Raw genomic sequence first — 27,139 nt, forward strand, 5'->3', positions numbered from 1 at the left:
TGACGCATTAATGGTCCCAAATCTAAGTAAAAAAATTTTTACCATCGAAGATAGAATGATTTTTTTATTCATAAGCTTTTACTGTGAGGGCCCTTTTCCAAGTCTATGATATAACTGAAGAGAAAAAAACACAGATTTTTTTCAACACAACTTAAAAAAATATATACTGGAAAAAAAACTCACCTATTTTTTCATCCAAGCACATAATTTTCTCCTGAGTAAGCTGTAGCTCATATTTTTTCTTTGCGAGGTGTCGCTGAGTATCAGAAAGATCTTTTTCTGTGTTTTCATATAACAGTCTGAAAACATTTTAATAATAAAACTAACTCTGGAATGTTTATGTTTTGTCTACTTTTCAGTGTATTTAAATCTAAAAACTCTTACAGATACTAATAGACACTTTTTCTTTTTAATGTTTTCATTATAAAACCATATTACAGAAATCTGAAAAATAAAGGGTAAATAGGAACCCTCAATGCACCACCCCAACATAAGCTACTATTAGCATTTTGGTATTCACTATTCAGGTTTTTTTGGGTTTTTTTTTTTGCTATACAGATTTTCAAGTTGTTATAATATAAATTCAAAATTGAATCCTCCTGATTTTTTTCACTTAATACTTAATCTATACTATTTTTCCGTTTTATTCAGCCCTCCCGATTATTTTCTGGTTGAAAAGGAAATACAGTCCTTTGCTGTTAAGTAAATATAACCATCTAGTGAACTATTCTATTATTACACATATAGGTTCACTCTAGTTTTTTCACTATTATAAAGTTATAAAAGAGCATGTCAACATTTCGTTCATTCCACAAACATGTATTAAGTGTCTAATATGTATCAGGCACTAATAGTTGAGAATGCTACGTACGGTGAGCCAGACTTGGGCCCTGCCTTCATAGAGTTCACAGTCAATAAACAAGTAAACAGGCTTCAGTTCTGGGGATATGGAATACTAAATGACCTGGAAGCCCTCTTACCACAAAACATGTAGACATACTCTATAAAATGTAAAAGCATTCTTTTAAATGTATAGCAGAATTTATAAGAATTTGCAATGGAAGTCCCCTGGGGGCAAGTCAGAGCAATGAGATTACACACTGATGCTTTGCTACCTACGGTAGGGTCTTGTGATTTAACTTAGAAATTTAAGATTAAGCCATAGAGACTTCTGCCTCCCCAAGGATTAGAACTAAGTTCCTTCCCACACAAAGCCATAAAGGGCTGTATCATTAATGGAATGTTCAGAACAGAGAAAATCATCTCATTAATCACTGCTAGGCTTAGGGCAATAATAAGTCTCCCCTGGGAATTCTTATCGTGAAATAAGAAATCAATGTAAAATTTAGTTCCAGGCTGGTCATATAACTTGGGACACTTGATAGAAATAAAAACAAAACTTCAGGAGTAAATGTAGCTCAAGCAGTTGAGCTCCCACCTCCCACTTAAGAGGTAGGGTTCAGTTCCTGGTGCCTCCTGAAAAAATAAAAAACAAAGAACAAGCAAAACAAATAACAAGACCAACTCAGATTTCTTCTCTTTTTTTTCTTTTCTCTCTTTTTCTTCTTATTTTTATTTTATTTATATAATAGGTGCTGCAGGGAGCACCTCACATTTGCTGTGTTTCCTCATCCTCCATTTCCTCGTTTCTGTGTGAATTGATTTTGGCCACCTACACTATACCCTTTCCCCCACATCTTGCTATCCTCCATCATCTACTGTCTCTCTTGTATTCCACCTCCCTTTCTTTGGCCCCCAAATTGTCTAACTTTTGATTTCTAATACCTTTGTTCTGCTTTCTGTCTTTTATCCACTCTTGATATTATTGTCTTTCTTTTCTCTTTCCCTCTCTCATGAAAACACTGGCTTTTTAATGCATACCATATTCCTCCCCATATTCAGTTGACTGTCTCATTATAGGTGCTCTGCTTACCGCTATAACTCTACACAACTTACATGAATCTGATATCCATTCTCCCGATCTCACATTGTTGCTCTGTTAACATTTATCACCAATACTACTTTACACTTTTTCTTTTCTTACACAATTTCCTTTCCCTGGCCCTAATATTTTCCTTCAAAATGAACTCAGCCAGCAACAAGAAATTAGAATAAGAAGAACAAAGTGACAAAGAGAAGACATAACACTTACGCAAGAACAACAACTAATTAATCCCCAAGACTAGACAAAGAAGCTAAGGAACTGATTAAACCTGTCAAGATAAAATGATGACCAGACAGCAACAAAAAACTACAAACCAAACCAATAATCAGGAAAACATGGCTGAATCCAATGAACAAACTAAAAACCAGGAAGGGGGACAGAACTTCGGACAAGTAATTAAAGATCTCAGAACATATACCAGAGACCAACTTAGTGAACTAAAGGAAGAGTTTAACAATATGAAGAAAACACTTGGAGAGGAAATTACAGACATATGCAGAAAGATAACAGATATGATGGGAATGAACACCACAGTTCAAGAAATCAAAAATACACTCACAGCAAATAGCAGCAGATTAGAAGAGGCAGAAGAGAGAATTAGCAACAAGGAAGACAGTACATTGGAAATCAAACAGATAGTAGAATTGATCGATAAAAAGATAGAAAAAATCCAGCTAAGACTTAGGGACCTGAATGACAATGCAAAACACACAAACATATGTATTATAGGCATCCCAGGAGGAGAAGAGAAGGGAAAGGGGACAGAAGGGGTGTTGCAGGAAATAATGGCTGAAAACTTCCCAAATCTACTGAGAGAGACAGATGTACATATCCAGGAAGCACAAGGCACCCCAAACATCATAAACCCCAACAGGCCCACCCCAAGACATATACTTGTCAAATTATCCAATGCTCAAGACAAAGAGAAAATTCTAAAAGCAGCAAGAGAAAAGAAAACCATCACATACAAGGGAGGCTCCATAAGATTGAGTGCTGATTTCTCATATGAAACCATGGAGGCAAGAAGGCAGTGGTATGATATAGTCAAGGTACTAAAAGAAAAAAATTTCCAACCAAAAATACTCTACCCAGCTAAACTAGCATTCAAAAATGATGGAGAGTTCAAAATATTCACAGATAAACAGAAATTGAAAGAGTATGCCAACAAGAAACCTCCCCTTCAAGAAATACTAAAGGGAGTTCTGCAAGAAGAAAGGAAAAAACAGGAGAGGCAGAGTTGGAGGAGAGTGTAAGAGCAACAAAAAGACAAAAAGAGAAGGAAAAAAACAAAATATGACAAACACAAGTCCAATCAAAATATGTCTAACATAAATAATTCCTTGAAAGTAATAACACTGAATGTCAATGGATTAAACTCACCTATCAAAAGATTCAGACTGGAAGATTGGATAAGGAAATATGACCCATCTATATGCTGTCTACAAGAAACACATCTTAGACCCAGGGATTCATGGAGGCTGAAAGTGAATGGTTGGAAAACAATCTTACAAGCAAACAATAACCAAAAAATGGCGGAGTAGCTATATTAATATCAGACAAAATGGACTTTAAATGTGAAACAATTGTGAGAGACAAAGAAGGATACTACACATTAGTGAAAGGGACAATCTCTCAAGAAGAACGAACAATCATAAATATTTATGCTCCTAATAAGGGCGCCTCCAAATACGTGAGGCAAACACTGGAAAAACTAAGTGAAAGAACAGATGTCTCTACAATTATAGTGGGAGATTTTAATACACCACTATCAACTTTGGACAGAACATCTCAAAAGAGAATCACTAAAGAAACAAAATATTTGAACAGTATATTAGAGGAGCTGGATCTAATAGACATATACAGATCATTACACCCGAATACAGCAGGATATACATTTTTCTCAAGTGCACATGGATCATTCTCCAAGATAGACCATATGCTAGGCCACAAAGAAAGGCTCAATGAATTCATAAAGAACAAAATCATACAAAATAATATCTCTGACCAGAGTGGAGTGAAACTGGAAATCTGCAAGGGCCAGAGGCCCAGATTTCACACCAAGATATGGAAATCAAACAGCACACTCTTAGAAAAACAGTGGGTCAAAGAGGAAATCTCAAAAGAAATTAATAACTACCTTGAAAATAATGATAATGATAACACAACATACCAAAACTTATGGGATGCAGCAAAAGCAGTACTGAGAGGGAAATTTATAGCCATAAATTCATACATCAAAAAAGAAGAGCAAAAATTGAATAACTAACTGAACATTTGGAGGAATTAGTAAAAAAAAACAACAAAGTAACCCCACAGGAAGAAGGAAAAAAGAAAGAACAAAGATAAGAGCAGAACTAAATGAAATAGAAAATAAGAAAGTACTTGAAAAGATAAACAAGACCAAGAGCTGGTTCTTTGAGAAGATCAATAAAATTGACAAACAGTTAGCGAGACTAACAAAGAAAAAAAGAGAGAAGATGCAAATACACGAAATAAGAAATGAGAAAGGAGCTATCACCACTCACCCCACAGAAATAAAGACTATCTTAAGAGGATACTTTGAAAAACTATATTCCAACAAAAATGACAATTCAGAGGAAATGGACAAATTCCTAGAAACACATAAGCAGCCTATATTGACAAAAGAAGAAATTGATGATCTCAACAAACCAATCACAAGTAAAAAGATAGAATCAGTCATTAAAAACCTCCCAACTAAGAAGACTCCAGGGCCAGACGGCTTCACAGGTGAATTCTACAAAACATTCTGGAAAGAACTCTTCCAAAAAATCGAAACAGAAGGAACATTGCCCTGGTACCAAAGCCAAACAAAGACACCACAAGAAAGGAAATTACAGACCAATTTCTCTAATGAACCTAGATGCAAAAATACTCAACAAAATACTTGCTAACCGTATTCAACAACACATTAAACGAATTATACACCATGACCAAGTGGGATTCATTCCAGGTATACAAGGATGGTTCAACATAAGAAAATCAATCAATGTAATACACCATATAAACAGATTGAAAGAAAAAAATCACATGATTATATCTATAGATGCAGAAAAAGCATTTCACAAAATACAGCACCCTTTCTTGATAAAAACACTCCAAAAGATTGGAATACAAGGAAATTTTTTGAACATGATGAAGAGTATATATGAAAACCCACAGCCAACATTGTTTACAATGGTGAAATCCTAAAATCCTTCCCTCTAAGATCAGGAACAAGACAAGGATGCCCACTCTCTCCCCTTCTATTTAACATTGTCTTAGAAGTACTTGCTCGAGCACTGAGGCAAGAACCGGATATAAAAGGCATTCGAATTGGAAAGGAAGAAGTCAAAATTTCATTATTTGCAGATGACATGATCCTATACATAGAAAACCCTGAGAGGTCTACAACAAAGCTTCTAGAACTCATAAATGAGTGTAGTAAAGTCGCAGGTTATATAAGATCAATGCGCAAAAATCAGTAGCATTTCTGTACACCAATAATGAGGAAGCTCAGGAGGAAATCAAGAAACAAATACCATTTACAATAGTAAATTAAAAAATCAAATACCTAGATATAAATTTAACTAAAGATGTAAAAAACTTATACACTGAGAACTATACAAGACTGTTCAAGGAAATCAAAGAAGACCTAAAAAATGGAAGAATATTCCCTGTTCATGCAACCTGTTTAGAATTGCAATATGATCTGTCATTTCCCCTACTAGTTATATACACAGAAGAACTGAAAGCACAGATATGAATAGACATTTGCATACTGATTTTCGTAGCAATGCTTTTCACAATTGAAAAAAGATGGTAAAAACGCAAGTGTCATCAACTAGTGAATGGATAAACAGAACATGGTATACTCATACAATGGAATATTATTCAGCAATAAGGAGAAATGAAGTCCTGATCCATGTGATAACATGAATGAACCTTGAAGACATTATGCTGAGTGAAATAAGTTACACACAAAAGGACAGATATTATATGACCTCACTAATGTGAATTAATTATAATGAGCGAACTTATGGAGCTAATATCTTACCAGGAGGTAGAATGAGGGTAGAGAATAGGGAGCTGATATCTAATTTATGCAGAATTTTAATAAAATTTATTATAAATGTTTAGAAATAGATAGAAGTAATTGTAGCACAATGTTGTGAATGTAATTAACAGTGCTGATTATGAGTGTGAGTGTCATTAAAAGAGAAAGTTTAGCGTCAAGTACATCAAAGGAAGGAAAGCTAGGAGATGGAACATGGGACTGTATTAAACAGTGAACACTGTTGTGGATGATGTATGTTGTTAATAGTACAAAAGTAAGAATTCCCTTCCCAGGAACTTACAAATATATGTCACTATTTCATCATGTTAATAAGGTGGTATATGGGAAATATAACTAATACAAACTATGGACTATAATTAATAGCAATATTTTAATATTCTTTCATCAATTGTAACAAAGGTACCATTCCAATGCTAAGTGTCAATAATGAAGGAGTAAAAGTGGTATGGCATATTTCTTTTTGGAGCAATGAAAATATCTAAAATTGAATGTGGTGATTAGTGCACAACTCTGAGGTCATACATAAGCTCATAGATTGTACACTTTGGATGGATTGTATGGTGTGTGAATAAAACTGAAATGATAAAAGAAAAAAAAAAAGACCAACTCAGGAAAGCCAATGTGGCTCAGTGGTTGAGCGCTGGCTTCCCACATACAAGGTCCTGGGTTCAATCCCTGGCCCTTGGTACCTAAAAAAAAAACTTCCCTGGAGGGACATGCCCTCAGACCAGACACAGAATGAAGGCCAGTAGAAAATGAGCTCACAACTCAAAATTACAAAACACGTCAAGAAACAATCCACCCTTACTGGGAGTCAAAAGACACACAACTACATTAAAACCCCAAGAATTTCAGAATACAGAATTATCAAATAGAAACTTTAAAATAGATGTTTTAATAAGAAGACCTTTCTGTATATTTTTGCAGCTTCCCTGTGAATCTAAAATTATTTTAAATTAAAACAGTAAAACAAATTCCTATATCCAGGCAGCACAACTAAACCAATTAAAAACCTGTGGAGGTGGGAAAAAGGCACCATTTTTTCAAAGCTCCTAATTTAATTCTTTTGTGCTGCCAGGTTGTTAGGAGTGCTTCTTAATGCCCAGGGGACAAAAGATGAAAAACTGACAAAGGAGGATGTCATATGAGGTAAGAAGTGATTTTTTAAAATATTTTTTTTAATTAGAGAAGTTGTGAGATTAAAAAACAATTACATGTGATGTACAGAATTCCCATACATCACCCTTCCACCAAAACCTTCCATTGTTGGAACATTTATTACAGATTATGAAAGAACATCAGACTATTACCACTAACTGTGGTCCATAGCTTACATCTGTTACACTTTTCCATAAACCCCCTATTATTAACACCATGTATTAGTGTTGTACAGTTGTTATAGTTCATGAGAATACTCACATATTTGTACTGTTAACCACAGTCTATCTTCCACCACATGGTTCACTGTGTTATACATTCCCACGCTTTAAACAATCTATCCAAAGTGTACACTCAGTGGCTCTCACTTTCATCAGAGTTGTGCAGTCACTGCCTCAGTAAATTTTTGAATGTTTTCCTTAGTCCAAATGAAAAATCCCGTACCCCCTATTATTGACCCTTAGCATTATATAACATCTTCTCTGACAGTGATGCAAGAATATTACAATATTGCTGTTAACTATGGTCCATAAGTTACATTACTTGTATTTTTCTCATCACCATATTCTTACTACCTTTAAATAGTGATGTACATTTCTTCTTGCTTATAGAAGAATATTCTTTTATTTGTGCTATTAACCACAATCCTCATCCATCTCCAGGTCCACTATGTTATCCGTCCTTAGATTATTCTCTAGCTAGCTTTCTTTCAATTGACGTTTACGTCCCTAAACTTCCCCTTTCAGCCACATTCCCATTTATAAACCAGCCATGCTAGTTATACTCACTATAATGTGTTACTATTAACTCTATTCATTTTCACACTTTTACAGGATTGACTGGTTTTATGGTATCCCATCTTAGGGCTCTTTCATCACTGTGAAAACAATGAGGCTGCCTCAGACTGGGGTCTTTCATTCCCCCCAAAAGCCTTATGTGGCACAATAACTGATCTCTCCATGGAAAACTGTATTTCTAAACCAAAATCATAAGATATTTGAGAATGACAGCCACAGCAAAAGAAATAAACACACTGATTATAGAATACAGCAGAAGATAATATTTGAACTAAAATATCAAAAATTTTAAATTGCCCAGTAACCCTATTAAAAGAAAAAAGGAAGATAATAGCAATATGAAAAAAAGAACTAACAGATATGAAAAATGTAAGAGTTGAAATTAAAACAACCAGATAGTTTAAAAAGCACAATCGACACAGTTGATAAGTGAATTAGTAAATTGAAAAAACTGAATTGAGGAAATCTCACAGAAAAACATAGAAAATAAGATATAAAAACTGGGAGGATTTACTATACATGACTTCAAGACTTACTACAAAGTTACAGTAATCAAAACAGTATGCCACTAGTGTAAAGATGAATACATAGATTAACGAAGTAAAATAGAGAGTCTAGGAAAAGACTCATAGCTATGGTCAATTGATTTTCAATAAATATACCAAAGCAATCTAATGGGGAAAGTCTTTTCGATAATTTGTGCTGGAACAACTGGATAGCCATTTGAAAAAAAATTAAACCTTGACCTCCATATCACACCATACACAAAAGACCTAAACATAATAGTTAAAATTGCAATGCTTTGGGAAGAGATCATAAAGCTATATGTAAAAAATGTTAACCAAATTTCAGCAAACCAATTTAGCAAATCAAATCCAACAACATATAAGAATTATAAGGTGGCGGACTTGGCCCAGTGGTTAAGGCGTCCGTCTACCACATGGGAGGTCCGCGATTCAAACCCCAGGTCTCCTTGACCTATGTGGAGCTGGTCCATGCACAGTGCTGATGTGTGCAAGGAATGCCTTGCCACGCAGGGGTGTCCCCGCATAGGGGAGCCCTGCGCGCAAGAAGTGCGCCCCGTAAGGAGAGCCACCCAGCGGGAAAGAAAGTTCAGCCTGCCCAGGAATGGTGCCACACACACAGAGAGCTGACACAACAAGATGACGCAACAAAAAGAAACACAGATTCCCGTGCCTCTGACAGCAACAGAAGTGGACAAAGAAGATGCAGCAAATAGACACAGAGAACAGATAACAGGGGTGGGGGAGAAGGGGAGAGAAATAAATAAATAAAATAAATCTTTAAAAAAAAAAGAATTATAAAATGTCATAACCAAGTGGGCTTTACCTATAAAGCAAGGTTGGCTAACAATTTGAAAATTAATCAACATAATTCACCATTTTAACAGGCTGAAAGGAAAATATACATGATCATTTCGATAGGTGAGGTGCAGAATTAGCATTTAACAAACTCCAACAATTCTTCAGAGAAAATCTCAGCAAATAAGGAACAGAAGGAAACTGTCTCAACCTGACAATCGGCATCTATAGGAAACCTACAGCCATATCATTTAATGTTGAAAGACCAAATGCTTCCCCCTCACATCATTCTTCTTTTCAACATTGTAACAGAGATTCTAGTAGTACAATAAGGTAAGAAAAAGAAATAAAAGGCATCTGTATTGGGGAAGAGGTAAAACTCTCTTTAATCACAAACATGATAATCTATACAGAATATTCTATGGAAGCTACAAAAAAACTATTAAAACTAATAAGTGGGAAGTGGATTTGGCTCAACTAATAGAGTGTGCGCCTACCACATGGGAGGTCCAAGGTTTAAACCCAGGACCTCCTGACCCATGTGGTGAGCTGGCCCATGTGCAGTGCTGATGTGCGCAAGGAGTGCCTTGGCACACAGGGGTGTCCCCCGCATAGGGGAGCCCCATGTGCAAGGAGTGCACCCCGTAAGGAGAGCCGCCCTGTGCAAAAAAAAGCGCAGCCTGCCCAGGAGTGGTGCTGCATACACAGAGAGCTGATGCAGCAAGATGACACAACAAAATGAGACACAGATTCCTGGTGCCACTGACAAGAATACAAGCAGTCACAAAAGAATGCACAATGAATGGACAGAGAGAGCAGGCAACTGGGGGGAAGGGGAGAGAAATAAATTAAAAAATAAGGGAAACAGACTTGGCCCAGTGGTTAGGGCGTCCGTCTACCACATGGGAGGTCCGTGGTTCAAACCCCAGGCCTCCTTGACCCGTGTGGAGCTGGCCCATGCGCAGTGCTGATGCACACAAGGAGTGCCGCGCCAGGCAGGGGTGTCCCCCGCGTAGGGGAGCCCCACGCACAAGGAGTGTACCCATAAGGAGAGCCGCCCAGCGCGAAAGAAAGTGCAGCTTGCCCAGGAGTGGCGCCGCCCACACTTCCCGTGCCGCTGACGACAACAGAAGCGGACAAAGAAACAAGACGCAGCAAACAGACACAGAGAACAGACAACCGGGGGAGGGGGGGAATTAAATAAAATAAATAAATCTTTAAAAAATAATAATAAAACTAATAAGTGAGTTTAGCAAGATGCAAGACTAATATACAAAAAAATCAGTTTGTTACTATATAATAGGCAAAAAACTATTCAAAACTGAAATAAAAACTTTTATAATATCATCAAAAATATTAAATACTCAGGGATAAATCTGAAAACCTGGTGTGCACGATTTGTACATTGGAATCTTTCAAGCAGTACTGAGAGAAATTAAAGCCCTACATAAATGAAGGAATAGTCTGTGTTCAGGGATTGGAGAACTTAATATTTTTAAGATAATTCTCCTGAAATTAATCTACAGATTCAACTCAATTCTAATCAAAATATGAACATATTTTTTCTGTAGAATTTTACAAAGTGACCTAGAAAAGGACCTAGAACAGCCAAATTAACTTTGAAGAATAGTTTTTCTGATTTCAAGATTTGTAAAGCTTCAATTTATAAAGTCACTATGAAAATAGCATAAAGATTTTAAAAAAGATCAATGAAACAGAACAGAGGCCAGAAATAGATCCACATATATAGGGTTAAATTTTTTAAAATTTTTATTTATTTATTTATCCCGCCCCGCAGCTTATTTTTTGCTGTCTGTTCTCTGTGTCCAATCGCTGTGCGGTTTTCCTGTATCTGCTTGTCTCCCTTTGTTGCGTCATCTTGCTGCATCAGCTCTCCGCAGTGCATAGGCCTTCAGCTCTCCGAGGCACACGGACGAGGTTGCCTTCACAAGGAGGTCCTGGCACACGAACCCAGGGCCTCCCATATGGTAGACGGGAACCCAACTAATTGAGCCACAACCGCTTCCCAGATTAATTTTTTTACAATAGTAGGTTGAAAGGGCCTACTAAGATGCTATTTTTAGTAAAGGTGCGACCCAATTGAATCAGAGTAGGCCTTAATCTGTATTACTGGATTCCTTTATAAGCAAAAGAAATTGAGAAACAATTAGCAAGAGAAAGACAGAGGCAGCAGCCAGGAGCAGGAAGTCAGCAGAAACCAGAAGAACAGACACTAGGAACAAGATCAGCAGAGATGCAAGTCAGGGAACCCCAAAGACTACCAGCAGCCAGCACCAGAGTGCTACAGACTTTGAGGAGAAAGCGAGCCTCAGAACGCCACAGTATTTGGGGAGAAAGCTTCACTCTGCTGATGCCTTAATTTTATACTACTTCCAGCCTCAAAACCATTAGCCAACAAATTCCCATTGCTTAAGCCAAGCCATTGTATGGTATTTGTTTTAGGAAACTAAAACCCTAGGTAACTCTGGTTTTGGTGACTTTTTTAGATAAAACACCCAAAGCACTATCCATGATAGAAAAAAAATTGATGTTCAACAATTAAAATGAGAAACTTCTGATCTGTGAAACACACTGTTAAAGGGGTCAAGAGACAAGTCAGAGACTGGGAAAAATATTTCCCAAACATAGATCTGATAAAGGATTTATATCTAAAATATACTAAGAACTCTTAAAACACAAAATAACAAATCACCCAATCAAAAAATGGGCAAAAGATCTGAAGAACTCACAAAAGAAGATATACAGTGGCAAATAAGCATATGAAAAAATGCTCAACATCACATCATTAGGGAATTACAAATTAAAGCATCAGTGAGGTACCACTGCACACCTAATAGAGTGGATAAACTCCAAAACACTAACAGAACCAAAAGCTGATAAGGATGCAGTGCAACAGGAACTCTCATTCATTGCTTGTGGGAATACAAAATGCTGCACATACTTCAGAAAACAGATTGGCAGTTTCTTACAAAGTTAAACACGTCTTACCATAATATCCAACAATCTCACTCCTAGGTATCTACCCAAACAAATTGAAAACATATGTTCACACAAAACCCTGGATGTGAATGTTACAAAAGCTTTATTAATAAATGCCAAAAAACTGGAAGTAACCAAGATGTCCTTAAATAGATGAATGGATAAACAAACAGTAGTACATCCATACAATGGAGCATTATTCATTGATAAAAAGAAATGATCTTTCAAGAAATGATCAATTGGTTCATCCATCAATTGTGTTAAGCCTGATTCAGCGATTCAGCATTTGATAAAAAGAATTTCAATTTTTGCCTCAAAAATAGATATTGCTGTTGCTTATGAAAATTTGAAAAATTAAATAAATTAATAAAAAATGGGTTCATCAATTGTAACAAATGTACCACAATAATAGATGATGTTAGTAAGAGGGGAAACTATATGTGGGGCATGGAGGAGAAGGGATATATGAGAGCTCTTTATATTTTCTGTACAAATTTTCTATAAACCTAAAGCTGCTCTAAAAATTGCACCTATTAAAATTTTTAAAAATTATAACCAGGCACACAGAAGACAATATCACACAATTTTTTAAAAAGAGAAAGAAATAACAGATAACAAAAATAGACCCATGGGAGCAGAAATAGAACTAAGTGTTTGTAATGGAAATAAGACCATGTAGAATCAATATATGGAGTTATCAGAAACAAAATTTAAAAATAAATATGCTTAGCATATCTAAGGAGACGAAAGGAAAGACTGAAGATTTCTCATGAGTACTAAAACTGTAAAAATTATCAAGAGCAAATCTGTGAAAACCAAAATTAAGAACTCAGTCGATGGGATTAACAACAGATTAAACACAGCTGAAGAAGAAATTAGTGAACTAGAACAAAGGTCAGAAAAAACATTCAGAATAAAGTATAGAGGGGTAAAAGGATAAAAATATAAAAGAGAGGGTAAGAGATACAGGAGATACAGCAAAAAGGTATAATATTCACTTGTTTGAAGTACCAAAAAGAAAGAATAATGAGAGAAAGGGGCAAGAGTAATACTTGAAAACAGGTAAGAGTTTTCCAAAACTGTTGCTATCTACCAACAGTTAAATAACAAATTTGTTAAATAACAAATCCAAAAATACCAAAAAAATCTCAGAAGGATAAATAAAAAGAAAACTACATTTTGGAACATATAGTGGATGAAAAGTAAAGATAAAGAGAATACTTTTAAAATAGAAAAAATTGCAAGTCCTGTTCAATAGAGAGAAATCGACTGATACAAATGTGGCTGTGAGTGCTCTGACCATGGGCATTTCTCACAGAAGAGCACTTATGAAAATGCATGCTAAAATAAGAAGCACACATGTAATAAGTACATCAATTCATATGAACTAGTCTTAAAAAGGCAGGATAGTGGCAAACCTTACAGTGTACACTGTGGATATCCTTATGCTTTTAAACTATATTATGGCCACACATTAGGGATCCACCTAATAAGAAAAATAAAATTAAAAACTTCAAGCATAATCAGAAGTTGTCAGAACAGATTATTAAGCCACTGATCAATAAATCAACCCTAAAACAGGCATTCAAAAATTAGAAACATCAGAAAATTCTTTTACAGATACTTCCAATTCAAATGTCACAAAAGAGACTTTTATAATAACTCCTGTAAGATATACTTAGAAGTTTCTTTGACCGAAGCACAAAAGGGCTTTAGTTAAACTACCTAAATATGCAATTTATTCCTATGTTATCATGGGTTTTACAACCAGCTCCTCTGACCAGTCTTGGTAGTAAAAAGCAATGCCATGGTGCCATGGGTGCATCTAATTCCTCCGTCAATAGCAGCCATCATCCTTAGCCTAGTTTCAGATGGTTTTTTTCCCTTAAGGAGAACATATTTTTTAAAAATTGAAAATGCTAATGCTGTTGAGGCAATCAGGCATTCAAGGGGACATGAGTAAGAGTCCATCTAATAATTTACAATAATTAGGAAAAAAATAGTCCAAAGAATAACATTTCCTCTTTCCTTATACAGATAAGTCTTATACCTTACAAAACTAACAACGCTTTGCATCATGGAGTTTCCTGGATTCCTTTGTAGGGACTTATTCTCAAACCAATTTGCAATTTAGTTCTCAAGTTGCACTTTCCACTAGTGTGCACATGCAAACATTTTTACCCAGTTCTAAGGAAACTTCATTAAGAGTCACTTGAACTGATACTTTTACAGATACTTGTTTCCAGTTAGGTAGAATCTCCAGAGAAACTCAAACCAATGAAATGCAGAATTCTACAGATGACAAAGCACTAAGAAACCAAGCTATCATATGTGATGATGGGATTTTATAGTTTTCCTTCATCATTCAGTGTTTTAACAGATACTACAAGCAATAGTTTACCAGCAGAGAGTATGAGTCACAGTTTTGTTGCCTCAGAATGACTTTGACTTTAAGATGAAAAATACACACCTACTATAAACTGCAGTGCAAAGAATACCATGTTTCCTTCAAAAAAACATAATAGGTAACCCAATCCAAATGAACAGATTTTAAAAGGGACTTTGGAAACTATCTTGTCAGGTAATCTATAGGCTAGAAATCAGACCATCATGATCCTCTATAGTCTGACACTAATATGACACCTGAACACCCAGTTTCCATCTGGTCCAGCCCATTGTCCTGGAATAGATTCTGATTTTGAAAACTTCTTTTTAGCCTCAAACTGAACCAATCTTGGAATCAATGGGTACAGAAATCCAAACTAGCCTTTTACTTACACATAGTTCTGCTCAATCCTTCAATTGTATGGGAAATTCTAACTTCTTGAACCTAGAACTGCTTGGTACACAGATGCAGACAAACTTTTTTTTTTTTAACCTGCCTTTGGGAAGTATTTTGAAAACACTCCAGGGAAGCGGACTTGGCCCAATGGATAGGGCGTCTGCCTACCACATGGGAGGTCCACAGTTCAAACCCTGGGCCTCCTTGACCCGTGTGGAGCTGGCCCACACGCAGTGCTGATGCGTGCAAGGAGTGCCATGCCACGCAGGGGTGTCCCTTGCATAGGGGAGCCCCATGCGCAAGGAGTGCACTCCGTAAGGAGAGCCACCCAGTGCGAAAGAAAGTGCAGCCTGCCCAGAAATGGAGTCGCACACATGGAGAACTGACACAGCAAGATGACGCAACAAAAAGAAACAGAGATTCCCGGTGCCACTGATAAGGATAGAAGCAATCGCAGAAGAACACGCAGCAAGTGGACACAGAGAGCAGACAACTGGGGGGGGGGGAGGGAAGAGGAGAGAAATAAATAAAAAATAAATCTTAAAAAAAAAACAACACTCCAGCTTTTCCACAAAGTATTGATTAATCTGACAAAGAAAACCAAACATAGGAACTTCTGCTGATAAAATACACTTATTTAGAAAGCAAAGTTCATTTGAACAGTACAGAAACACAGATCAGAAGTACCAGGTTTGAAACCTGTGGAATTTGTTTTTCACCAGCAGTGGAACTCAAACAGTAATGGATATATTTCTTTCGTCTGATTTGGCTTGGAACAGCATGAAGCCTCAGTTCAGACATAGAAACCCAGGCATCTGCAGAACTGTGCTCAGGACACAACTTCTAGTAAGTATAGTTCACATATGGGACAAAATTTGTACATTTCTTTTCAATTGCCAAAATGGAGAACAGGGACAGTAATGTTTTAACTATATTAAATGCAGATGGATTTTGAAGTTCCTGAGGAAGTTCTTTGTGGTTCTTTGTCTTCTGTAAATGTAAATATGAAACCTATAAGTGTACTATAGAAGAAAAATGATATCGTCAAGTGTTAAAGTAATTCCCAATCTTTAGAATTCTATATCAAGCAAAAATATCCTTTAATATCAGCAAGGTTACAATGGAGGTGGTTTATAAATGCTCTTATTTTGGATACATTTTGAAGATAGGCCCAACTGAACTGGATATGGATGTGTGGATAAAAGAGAAATCAAGGATCACTTGAAGGTGTTGGGCCAAGCAATTGTAAGAATGTAGTTTCCAGTTACTGAGATGGGAAAGACTAAAAGAGAATAGTTTGGCAGAGTAACGGAATAGACAGCAGAAACCAGGTTTGAAATGTTAACTGTGAAATGTCTATTAGACATCCTAGTGGAGATAACAAGGGGGTGGTTAGATATTTGAATTGGGAGAGGTACAGGCTAGAAATATAAATTTGAGTCTCAAGAGTAAATACATGAACCACAATGAGATCACTAAGGAAGTGACTATAGATACAAATAACAAGAGGTCCTAGGACTGAACTCAGGGACATCTAGAGGTTATGGAGATGAGAGGAACTGGTAGAGTAGACTGAGACAGAATAGCCAAGAGAGATTTAAAGAAAATGAAGTGACAGGGTGCCTAAAAGTTACCTTCTGAGAACCTCCTTGTTTCTCAAATGTGGCCTCTAAGCCAAACTCAACAAAAAAATGCACTACCTACCCCCCAGTATGGGACACAACTCCTGGGAATGAACATCCCTGGCAATGAGGGATTACTAACAAGTACCAACTAGCAATGCAACTGGAAAAAAACCTGACCAAAAGGGGAAAAAAGGTAAAGACAAATGAGTTTACATGGTTTCAAAGCGGCTTCAAAGAGGCTTCAAAGTGAGTCGAAAACTCATCCCAGCAGTTACATTTATGCACATCTCAGTAAGATCTCATTGACTGCCAAAGTAAATACTACCTTAAATAGCAGGGCTCCTGAGGGTTCTGGAGACGTCCACACACTGTAGGCAGGGCAGACAGCTCAGGAGTTTGGTGCCCTGCCAATGGGCCCTACTTTGGAACTGATGATTCCCAGTGTGACAGAGTTGGACTCAGCTGTGGCTTCCCTATACATGGCTCTTCTACCCCTTCTATTTGAACCTACTGTTAGTACTAGGGTTGATAGGTTATGTCCAAGAGACTTAAATCTTTGGGCTGTCCGTGTGTCAGCTGGGCCCTGATCTCAACAGAGGTGCAACATCTACCCTCCAGTTCACTGGACTCACCCAGAGCAACCAGCAAGGAGATGTTGATGGACAGCGACCATCCCAAGGAACAGAGAGAGTCTGTAACTGCAATCAAGATAATCCCATCCATCTGCCCCATGGAGTCTAAGCCGCCTCTCAATTAGAGGTGGAGAGGGCATCACCATCCCAGAATCCTCAGGATTGGGGAATGAACAAAGGACTAGGGTTGACTTACTGATGTTCTACTTTAGACTTACTGTGATTCTAGCAATAGAAGAATTTAATCATTGATTGGAGGCAGTGGCCACTGGAGATTCTGAGGAGAGGGAGAGGGAAAAATAGGTGTAATATGGGGGCATTTTGGGGACTTGGGAATTGTCCTGAATGACATTGCAAAAACAAATATAGACCATTATATATCTTGCCATAACTTACAAAACATGTGGGAAAGACTGTAAACTACAAGGTAAACTATAAGTTAGTGGCAATGCTCCAAAATGTATTAATCAATTGTAACAAATGTACCACACTAATGAAGGATGTTATTAATGTGGGAAAATGTGGGAGAGGTAGGGAGCGGGGCATATGGGAATCCCCTACATTTTTTTATGTAACATTTATGTAATCTAAGTAACTTTTAAAATACATATTTAAAAAAAAAAAGAAAGAAAGAAAGAAAACCAAGTGAGCATAGAGCCTTAGAAGTTAGATGAAGAAAGTGCTTCAAGGAGTGGAGAGAAAGCAACTGCTCAACTGTATCAAATCCTGTTTATAATAAGGTCAAATAAGGACTGAGAACTGACCATTGAATTGAGCAACATCACATTAAATATTATCTTGGAAAAAGCTCTGATGGAATGGTGGTACAGAAAGCCTGATCAGAATACATTCAAGATAGAACAAAAGGTCAGAAATTGGAACCAAAAGTTTAGACAATGCTTTCAATGAATTTTCTGTAAAGGGGAGGAGAAAATGGAGTGATAGGTGGAGAGGGAAGTGGGGGTCAAGTAAAGGTATTTTTTTAAAGATGGGAGCAGTTAAATAGGAATGATCCAGAAGAAATAAATGATTGATGATACAAGAGAGAGAATGTGATGCCCATAAGGAAGTAACAGGTAATGGAATATAATAAGCAAGTTAAAGGGTTAGCTTTAGCTGAGAGAGCAACAATTAATCCAATAAAAGAAGAGAAAACAGAGCACCTGGACATATATGCCAATAAATGGACATAAGTGAATTTGGAAGCTTAGGGTGCTTATTTCTGATTCCCTCAATATTCACAGTGAAATGAACTACAGACTAAAAATTAGAGAAGAGGTGATGGATATCACAGAGGGAGGAGAATGAGATATGACCAGCCATAGGGATATTTTTCTATTCAGCCACTTCCATCGCTTGGAGTACTGATTTAAACAGGGTTGCGTTTAACCAGGAAAGCATGACAAAGCGAGAAAAGTGCAAGAGAGTTAAGCTTTATGCCAAGAAGCAATTTCAATAGTTGACTAAAGAATTTAGAAGAGGCAAGGAGGAAAGTAGAAGGGCTAAGTAACAATAAAAAACTAGAATTAATCAATTGAAGGTGCCAGTGGAACAAAGGATTATTCGATCTGGAGTACTAGAAGTGGTCATAGATTAGCATGCATAAAAATGAGATTAAAGAGGAGTTGCAGATATTTAGGGACAAGATGAAGGAAATCAGAAGTCAGGATATTGGAAAGATCATGTACATGGATATAGAAATCATCAATAATCACTATAGGAATAATATTGGAGAGAATAACAGTGAACTTTTCAAAACTGAGTTAGAACCACCCAGGCAGACTGAAAAAGAAATAGTAATGGTTTAGTCTCATGGCATGAGATTCTATGGCATGAGAAACACTAATAGATGCAGGCAAAAAAAAAAAAAAAAAACCAACCCTTTCTTCCAAGCCTTCTCTCTCCAGCCAAAGGACCAGGAAAAGGCAGCCTAGCAAGAAAATCTTCTAGCTAGCAACTGTCCTATTCCAAGCAAACATCATGGATAAAACAGTTGCACCATCCCCATTCCTGCCAGCACAAGCCAAGTGGGGAGCCGAGACATCTACCCTACCCTTTCCATCAAATGCCAAGGGTGGTGCTACTGAAGATCAAGTGGGGAACATGAACTCCACCTGGCAAGAGTAAGATGGCATACTCCTGCCCCTGCTGGTGTGGTGTTAGAGAAGGCATTCTTAAACAGAAGATTTAAATAAATCCAGAGTCTCATAACACATTACCCTAATGTCCAGGATATAATCAGTAATCACTCATCATAACAAAACCCAGGAGAATCTCAATTTAAATGAAAAAAAACAATCAACAAATATAATAACAAGATGAATCAGATGTTGGAATTATCTGACATGGATTTTAAGTCATAAAACTGCTTCAATGAGAAATTACAAGCATGCATAAAACAAAAGAAAAAATAGAAAGTCTCGACAAAGAAAAAGTTAAAAAGAAGAAGCAAATGAAAATTTTAGAAGTGAAAAATATGATAAATGAAAATTTTAAATTCCATGGATGGGATAAAAAAAAGAGTAGAGAGGACAGAAGAAAATGTCAGTGAAATTGAAAATAGAAATTACCCAATCTGAACTGAGGGGAAAAAATACACTAAAAAAAAAAAAAAAAGAAAGAAAAGAATAGAGTTTCAGGGCTCTGTAGGACTATAACAAAAAATGTAACATTCATATCCTCAGAGTCCTGTATGGAGAGGAGAAAAAGTGTGGGGCTGAAAAGTATAGGAAATTTTACTAACTTGTAAGACTGAATTCCAAGGGGCATAATTTAAAGGATTTCAAAAGATAGGAAGAGGCAGATGGTGATTAGAAGAGGTGATATAAAAAGCTGTTTGATACATGTGAGAAATCATACTGGAGAGAAACAAAATGACTGCCATATTTATAATAAAATTTTTAGTCATCAGAAAATTTATATTACAGGGAAGTCCTATGAATGTAGTGAGTATGGGAATGTCTTTAGCAATATAGCAAATGTTAAATGGCCCGTCAAGGGTTCATTCTGGAGAGAAACCCTACTAATGCAGTCATCGTGGGAAAGCCTGTAACCAGTATGAATTCCTTAACTGACATAAGTAAATCCACACTGGAAAAAAACCCTATACATGTAACAAATATGAAAAAGAGTCAAGGTAATAAGTTCTTTAAAAGCATGTACTATCTCATACATGAAAGAAGTCCTATAAATAAAATAATTTTGGGACATCTCTCATTTCAAATACATCCCCCATTTTAGATCAATGAACTCACACCAGAGAAAAAACTTACATAAGAAATGTAGTAGTGTTCACTAAGGGACTTTGTTGGACATCAGGAGATTAACGCTAGAATGACCTGAAGGATGCAGGAATTATGCAGAAACCCAAGCTATTTTGATTTTAGTAAGCACAGAAATCCACGGGAGAGCAAACCAGCATGTAAATTAATATGCATTTCTTAGCAGTAGCAGTTTTACGCAACGGAGTCCTAAATAGAAATTTTCAGCTAATGAGCATTTAAATGTCACTCAATTGGATGCAATAAATATGATAAAGTTGAACACCACAGCTGCAAAAGAACTGGCATGAGTAAAATTCTTGATCTCTAATAAAATATTTTTGTATAGAAAAAGAAAAAAAAAAGGCAGTTTGAGAGATGATTGGGCATAACCTGGGATAGCTGTGCTTCTTTTTGGAAACCTGTAACAGTTTGGTATTATTTATGGATTCCAAAAATAAATATTGGGTTGTTTGTAAACACAGTCTGTTCCTTTGGGCATGTATCCCTTTGAGTGTATAAAGTTCAGAGGTTTCACTTACTTGATTAAGTTAAGATTGGGGTTTTGATTCAGTCGCTTCAGTAGGCCATTGAGTCCCTGCCCCCTTGGTGGGTGGGGACTCACAGAGAAAACAACACAGCGGAGAGGAGAGTTGGAGATTTTTTTATGCTGGAGCTCCAAGAAGTAAACACACAGAGAAGCAGATACTTGAGGAAAGAGAGAAGGTTTCATTAGAAACAGTTGAGGTCCCAGGAAGAGCGAGCCTGATAGTCAATAGTTGACCTTGGGCAGAGACCAGAGCAGCTGAGCTGACAAAGGAACAAGCCCCAGGAGAGAGACAAGACTTATCCCAGCCTACACCTGGGACCACAGAGCCTTAGGAGGAAGAGGAAGCCTGAACCCTTGCAGAGAGCAGCAGCCATCTTGCTCCAACATATGGCAACAGACTTCGGTGAGGGATGTAACTTAATGCTTATGACCTGGTAACTGTAAGCTTCTACCCCAAATGAATATTCTTTATAAAAGCCAACAGATTTCTGGTATTTTGCATCAGCAGCCCTTTGGCTGACTAATACAAGACCCAAGTAAAAAGAGCTAAAATGCATGATATGGTAACTGATGAACTGTAGAGCATAAGCTGGCAAATTATGACCCATGTTTGTTTTTGTAAATAAAGATGAAATGGAACACAGCCATGCTCATTCATTTATATATTATCTATGGCTGCTTTTTTGCTTCAATGGCAGAGTTGCATAGTTGCAACAGAGATTTTATGGCCTAAAAAGCCTAAATTATATCTAGTCCTCTAAAGAAAAAGTTGCCTGACTCCTGTACAGAGTTTCCTCTTGACTTCTGCTTGAAGAAGCCTCAGAGCTGGGGAAAGTACTTTTATTTTTTATTTTTTATTATTTTTATTTCTTTCTCTCCCCATCCTCCTCTCCCCCCGATTGTCTGTTCTCTGTGTCCATTTTGCTGCGTATTCTTCTTTGTCCGCTTCTGTTGTTGTCAGCGGCATGGGAATCTGGTTTCTTTTTTGTTGTTGTTGCATCATCTTGCTGTGTCAGCTGTCTGTGCAGCACCATTCCTGGACAGGCTGAACTTACTTTCGTGCTAAGCAGCTCTCCTTACAGGGCACACTCTTGCGCATGGGGCTCCCCTACGCGGGGGGCACCCCTGCATGGCACAGCACTCGTTGTGTGCATCATCACTGCGTGTGGGCCAGCTCCACACGGGTCAAGGAGGCCTGGGGTTTGAACCGGGGACCTCTCATGTGGTAGACAGACGCCCTATCCATTGGGCCAAGTCCGCTTCCCGAAATTACTTTTACTTTCATCATATGGGTACTCTCTAAGCTTGCACAGTCCAATAAATACATACTACAAGCCACATATGTAATTTATTTCTAATTACCACATACATTTATTTCTTCTATAATTGGGATCATTTAAAATTATATTTTGTTATTGGGTATGAGTGGTGTGCTATTCTGTAGATTTTAAAAAATGTAATCCTGGTTGGATGTAATGGTTCAGTGGCACGTTCTACTGCATTTTGCCCTGTGGAAATTCATATAATCTGCAGCAAAAACAATTTCAAAGCTTCCCTTCCAAAATTTTATCACATTTCCTTTTCTTATCATTTGAACTGACCAGAACCTCTAGGACAATGATGAACAACAGTTTTGACAGTAGGTCTACTTGCCTTGTTTCTTACTTTAAGGACAGAGTTTTTAATCTCATCTTTAAATATCATATTGCTGTAATTAAAAAAAAAACTTTTCAAGGCTAAATAAGATTCCTTTTATTTATAATATACCAAGTGTTTTTTTACAATCAATAGGTGTTGATTTATATCTAACAATTTTTCTGCACCTATTACGTGTATCATATGGATTTTTTTCCCTTTAATATGTCAGTGTAGTAAATTTGTTAAGATTTTAATATTGAATCATTCTTGCATTCCTAGGATTAATCCTCTTAGTCATGATATTGGGTTTTATGTTTTGTTTTTAAGACCTAGATTGGAATTGGCTTGCTAATATTTTATTTATCCTTTTTGCATCTATGGTTATAAGTAATACTGACCTGTCTTCTTTTTCATTTTGTTATCTAGGTTACTATATAACTTCAAAAAATAAGTTGGGTAATTTTTCATCATTGAATCTTCTATGAAAGTTTGTATTAAATAGGATTATCATTTCCTTCAAAGTTTGGTAAGACAGTAAAACCTAGGACAAAATGTCCTTTTCAACTAAGTTTTCCAATTTTTAAATAAAGTTAAAAAATGTACAGATTATAGACCAATGGAACTGAATTGAGAGCTCAGAAACAGATCTCAACATCTATGGCCAATTGACTTCTTTTTTTAGGAGGTACTGGGGATGGACCAGGGGACCTCACACACGGGAAGCAAGCATTCAATCACTGAGCTATACCCTTTCCCCTATGGCCAAGAGATTTTTTATTTTATTTTGAAAGAATCTTTATATTACATAAGTGTTACATAGAAAATATAGGGGGATTCCCATAAACCCTACCCAGTCCCCTCCCCCACTTTCCCCCATTTACAACATTTTCATAAACATGGCATATTTATTACAATTGATGAACACATATTGAAGCACTGCAACTAATCATGGTCTATAGTTTACATTATAGTTTATACTTTGCACTGCACAATTTTATGTTTTTGACAAAATGTATAATGGCCTGTATCCACCATTGCAGTATCATAAAGGACAATTCCAATGTCCACAAAATGTCCCATGTTACACCTATTTTTCCCTCTCCCTCTCCTCAGAACCTCTGGTGGCTACTACCATAATATCAATTTTACAAATCTTCCATTGCTACAATATCTACTTTAGTCCATAGTTGCATTCCCCTCTTAAGTCTGTTCATTCCTCTACCATAAGGATTCTGTTTCTGATTGAGAAGGGGCTTAGATCCCCTGGGGCAGATGGATGGAGATGTATTGCTTGCAGTTGTAGATATTCTATTTTTTGGGATGGGCATCATCCATCACCATCCTTTTGTTAGTTTTCCTCGGCAAGTCCAATGATCTGAAGAGTAGGTGCTGCAACTCTGCTGAGATTCATGGCTCAACAAGCATGTGAAGATTTAAGTCTCTGAGACATATATTTAAAGAATATAGTGCTAATTATCAGTTCAAATAAAAGAGGCAGAAGAGCCACATGTAGGGAAATCATAAATGAGTCTAACTCTGTTATATTGGGGAGCATATATTCCAAAGTAAGGCCCACTGACAGGGTGCCAAATTCCTGAGATTGTCTGCCTTGCCTATGGTGTCAGGATGTCTCTAGAGCCTTCAGGAGCCCCCCAGTCTGAGGCACTGTTTACTATGGCAGTCAATAAGTTCCTCCTGAGACATGCATAAGTGTAACCTCTGGAATGAACTCTTGACTCACTTTGAAATCTCTTAGCCATAAAAATTCATTTGTATTTAATATTTCCTCCTTTTGTTCAAGGTCTTTTTCTAAATGCATCACTAGTTGGTGCTTGGTAATAATCCCTCAATACCAGTGAGGTTCATCCCCAGGAGTCATGTCCCACTCCAGGGGGAAGGTAGTGTGTTTATATGCTGAGTTTGGCTTAGAGAGAGGCCACATTTGAGCAACAAGGAGGTTTTCAGAAGATAACTCTTAGGCAATATATAATACTAGGCTAACTTTCAATTTCACAAGAACAAGGTTCATAAGTACAATCATCAATATCAAGGGCCAGGTGTAATGGTCTGTCCTCCTTTGTTAGGCAGTGCTCATGTACTCAAGGAAGCCAACAGATTTTTGACAAGGGGTCCAAGTCTCAATTGGGGAAAAAAAATTTCATCAGCAAATGGTGCTAGAAAAACTGGATATCCATATGCAAAATAATGAAAGTGGACTTGTATATCATATCATATACAAAAATTAACTCATAATGGGAAGCATTTCAGGGACTTGTGTTAGGCAATGATTTCTTAAGACTGCTCACAAAAGCACAAGCATCAAAAGGAAAATTAGATAAATGGGACTTCATCAAAATGAAAAACTTTTGTGCATCAAAGGACTTCATTATGAAAGTAGAAGGATAACCTACAGAATGGGAGAAAATATTTGAAACCACATATCCAATAGGAGTTAATATTCAGAATATATAAAGAAATCCTACAACTCAATGACAAAAAGACAAACAACCCAGTAAAGAAATGGGCAAAAGATATGAATAGATATTTCTCCAAAGAAGATATAAAAATGGCCAATAAGTGCATAAAAAAGACGCTCAACGTCATTAGCCATTAGTGAAATGCAAATCAAAACTGCAGTGAGATACCATTTCACACCTACTACAATGGCTACCATTGAAAAAAACAAACAGAAAATAAGTGTTGGAGAAGATGTGGAGAAATAGGAATAGTCATTCATTGTTGGTGGGAATGTAAAATGGTACAGCCACTGTGGAAAACAGTTTAGTTTTCCTCAGAAAGTATAGAACTACTATATAACCCAGCAATCCCAATCCTAGGTATATACAGAAAAGAAATGAAAGGAGGGACTCACACAAATATTTTCACAACAATGTTCATAGTGGCATTATTTATAATTGCCAAAAGATGGAAGCATAACAGTAATATTGTTATATTTCTTATCAGTTGTAACAAAAGTACTGTACCAGTGCTAAGGATCAATAATAGAGTGTATAAGGGGTAGGGTTTTTTTTCTTTTTGGAGTAATGAAAATGTTCTAAAGTTGATTGTGGTGATGAATGCACAACTTTGTGATTGTTTTGAGAGCCAGTGATTGTACATTTGGGTAGATTGTATGGTGGATGATAAGTGTTTTTTAAAAATCCCTAGAAGAAGTTCTTAGTATCTGTATTTGAAAATGTTCCCCATTAATTTTTAACAGCAGAAATCTTCAAACTACTATTATTAGTCATCTAATACTACAGATGACAATTAAGCATATGTGTAACACACATGTATATATATGTATCCATATAGGTATATACACGTTTTATAGTTTAAGAAAATAAAACATTGCCATATATTTGTTTTAATGGTGGCTAAAAAAAAGATGGAAACAATCCAACTGTACATCAACAGATGAATAGGTAAAAAATATGGTATATACCTAAATGCAATATTATTCAGCAGTAAAAAGGAATGGAATTCTGAGACATGTGATGACATGGATGAAACTTGACACAAAAGGACAAATACTGTATGATCTCAATGATAAGAAATAATTAGAATAAGAAATCCATAGTGTGAGAAGCTAGAATACAGTTTACCAGGGCCTGGGGAAGGAGAAGAGAATGGGAATTTATGCTTAATTGGTACAGAGTTTCTGTCTGGAGTGATGGCAAGTTTTGGTAATGGATGGTAGTGAAAGTAGCACAACATTGTAAAAGTAACACCATAGAAGTATATATTTGAATGTGATTAAAGGGGAAATTTTATGTTGTATATGTTACTAGACTACAAAATTTAAAAAGAAATATAGGACTATGCAACACAAACCGTGAAACCTAATATAAACTATGGACTAAAGTTAATAATTATAATATTCTTTCATCAATTATATCAGAAGTACCATACTAATGCAAAGTATCAGTAATAGGGAAAACTGGATGTGTGAGGTGAGGTATATGGAAACTCTGTATTTTCTGCATGATTTTTCTGTAAACCTACAACTTCTCTAATAATTTTTTTTTAATCTGGGGGGGAAAAGGATGAAGAGCAAAAAGTAAAATAAAAACATAAGTATTAGGTAGGATTACCATCCAATTATTGGTCTATTATAAGAATCCACCAGACCAATTTAGAAAATCATAATAAAATTTGTTCTTCTCCCCGAAAAGAAAGAATAAGTCTTTAAAGATGTGTGGGACAACATCAAGACTGGGAGTCTCTGAAGGAGAGGAAAGAGAAAAGGTGCAGAAAGAATATTTGAATAACTAGTGGCTAAATACTTTATATTTGATGAAAAGCATTAAGTAACACATCCAAGCAGCTCAACGAATTACAATTAGGATAAACAA

The 27,139-nt window shown here is 36.5% G+C and overlaps 1 protein-coding gene across 11 annotated transcripts in view; it reads right to left on the bottom strand.

Moving 5' to 3' along the window:
• TSGA10 (testis specific 10) overlaps positions 1-27,139 on the bottom strand; it is a 142,362-nt gene that overhangs the window by 57,301 nt on the left and 57,922 nt on the right. For all 11 annotated transcript variants that reach the window (XR_009181082.2, XM_071208733.1, XM_004474371.5 and 8 more), the window contains one exon: positions 184-299. Coding sequence is in view for 10 of the 11 variants with exons in the window: in XM_071208733.1 (XP_071064834.1) it covers positions 184-299 (116 nt within the window). In the remaining variant the exon portion in view is untranslated. The remainder of the gene's footprint in view (positions 1-183; positions 300-27,139) is intronic.

Source organism: Dasypus novemcinctus, chromosome 17, assembly GCF_030445035.2.
Source record: "Dasypus novemcinctus isolate mDasNov1 chromosome 17, mDasNov1.1.hap2, whole genome shotgun sequence".
Lineage (NCBI taxonomy): Eukaryota > Metazoa > Chordata > Mammalia > Cingulata > Dasypodidae > Dasypus > Dasypus novemcinctus.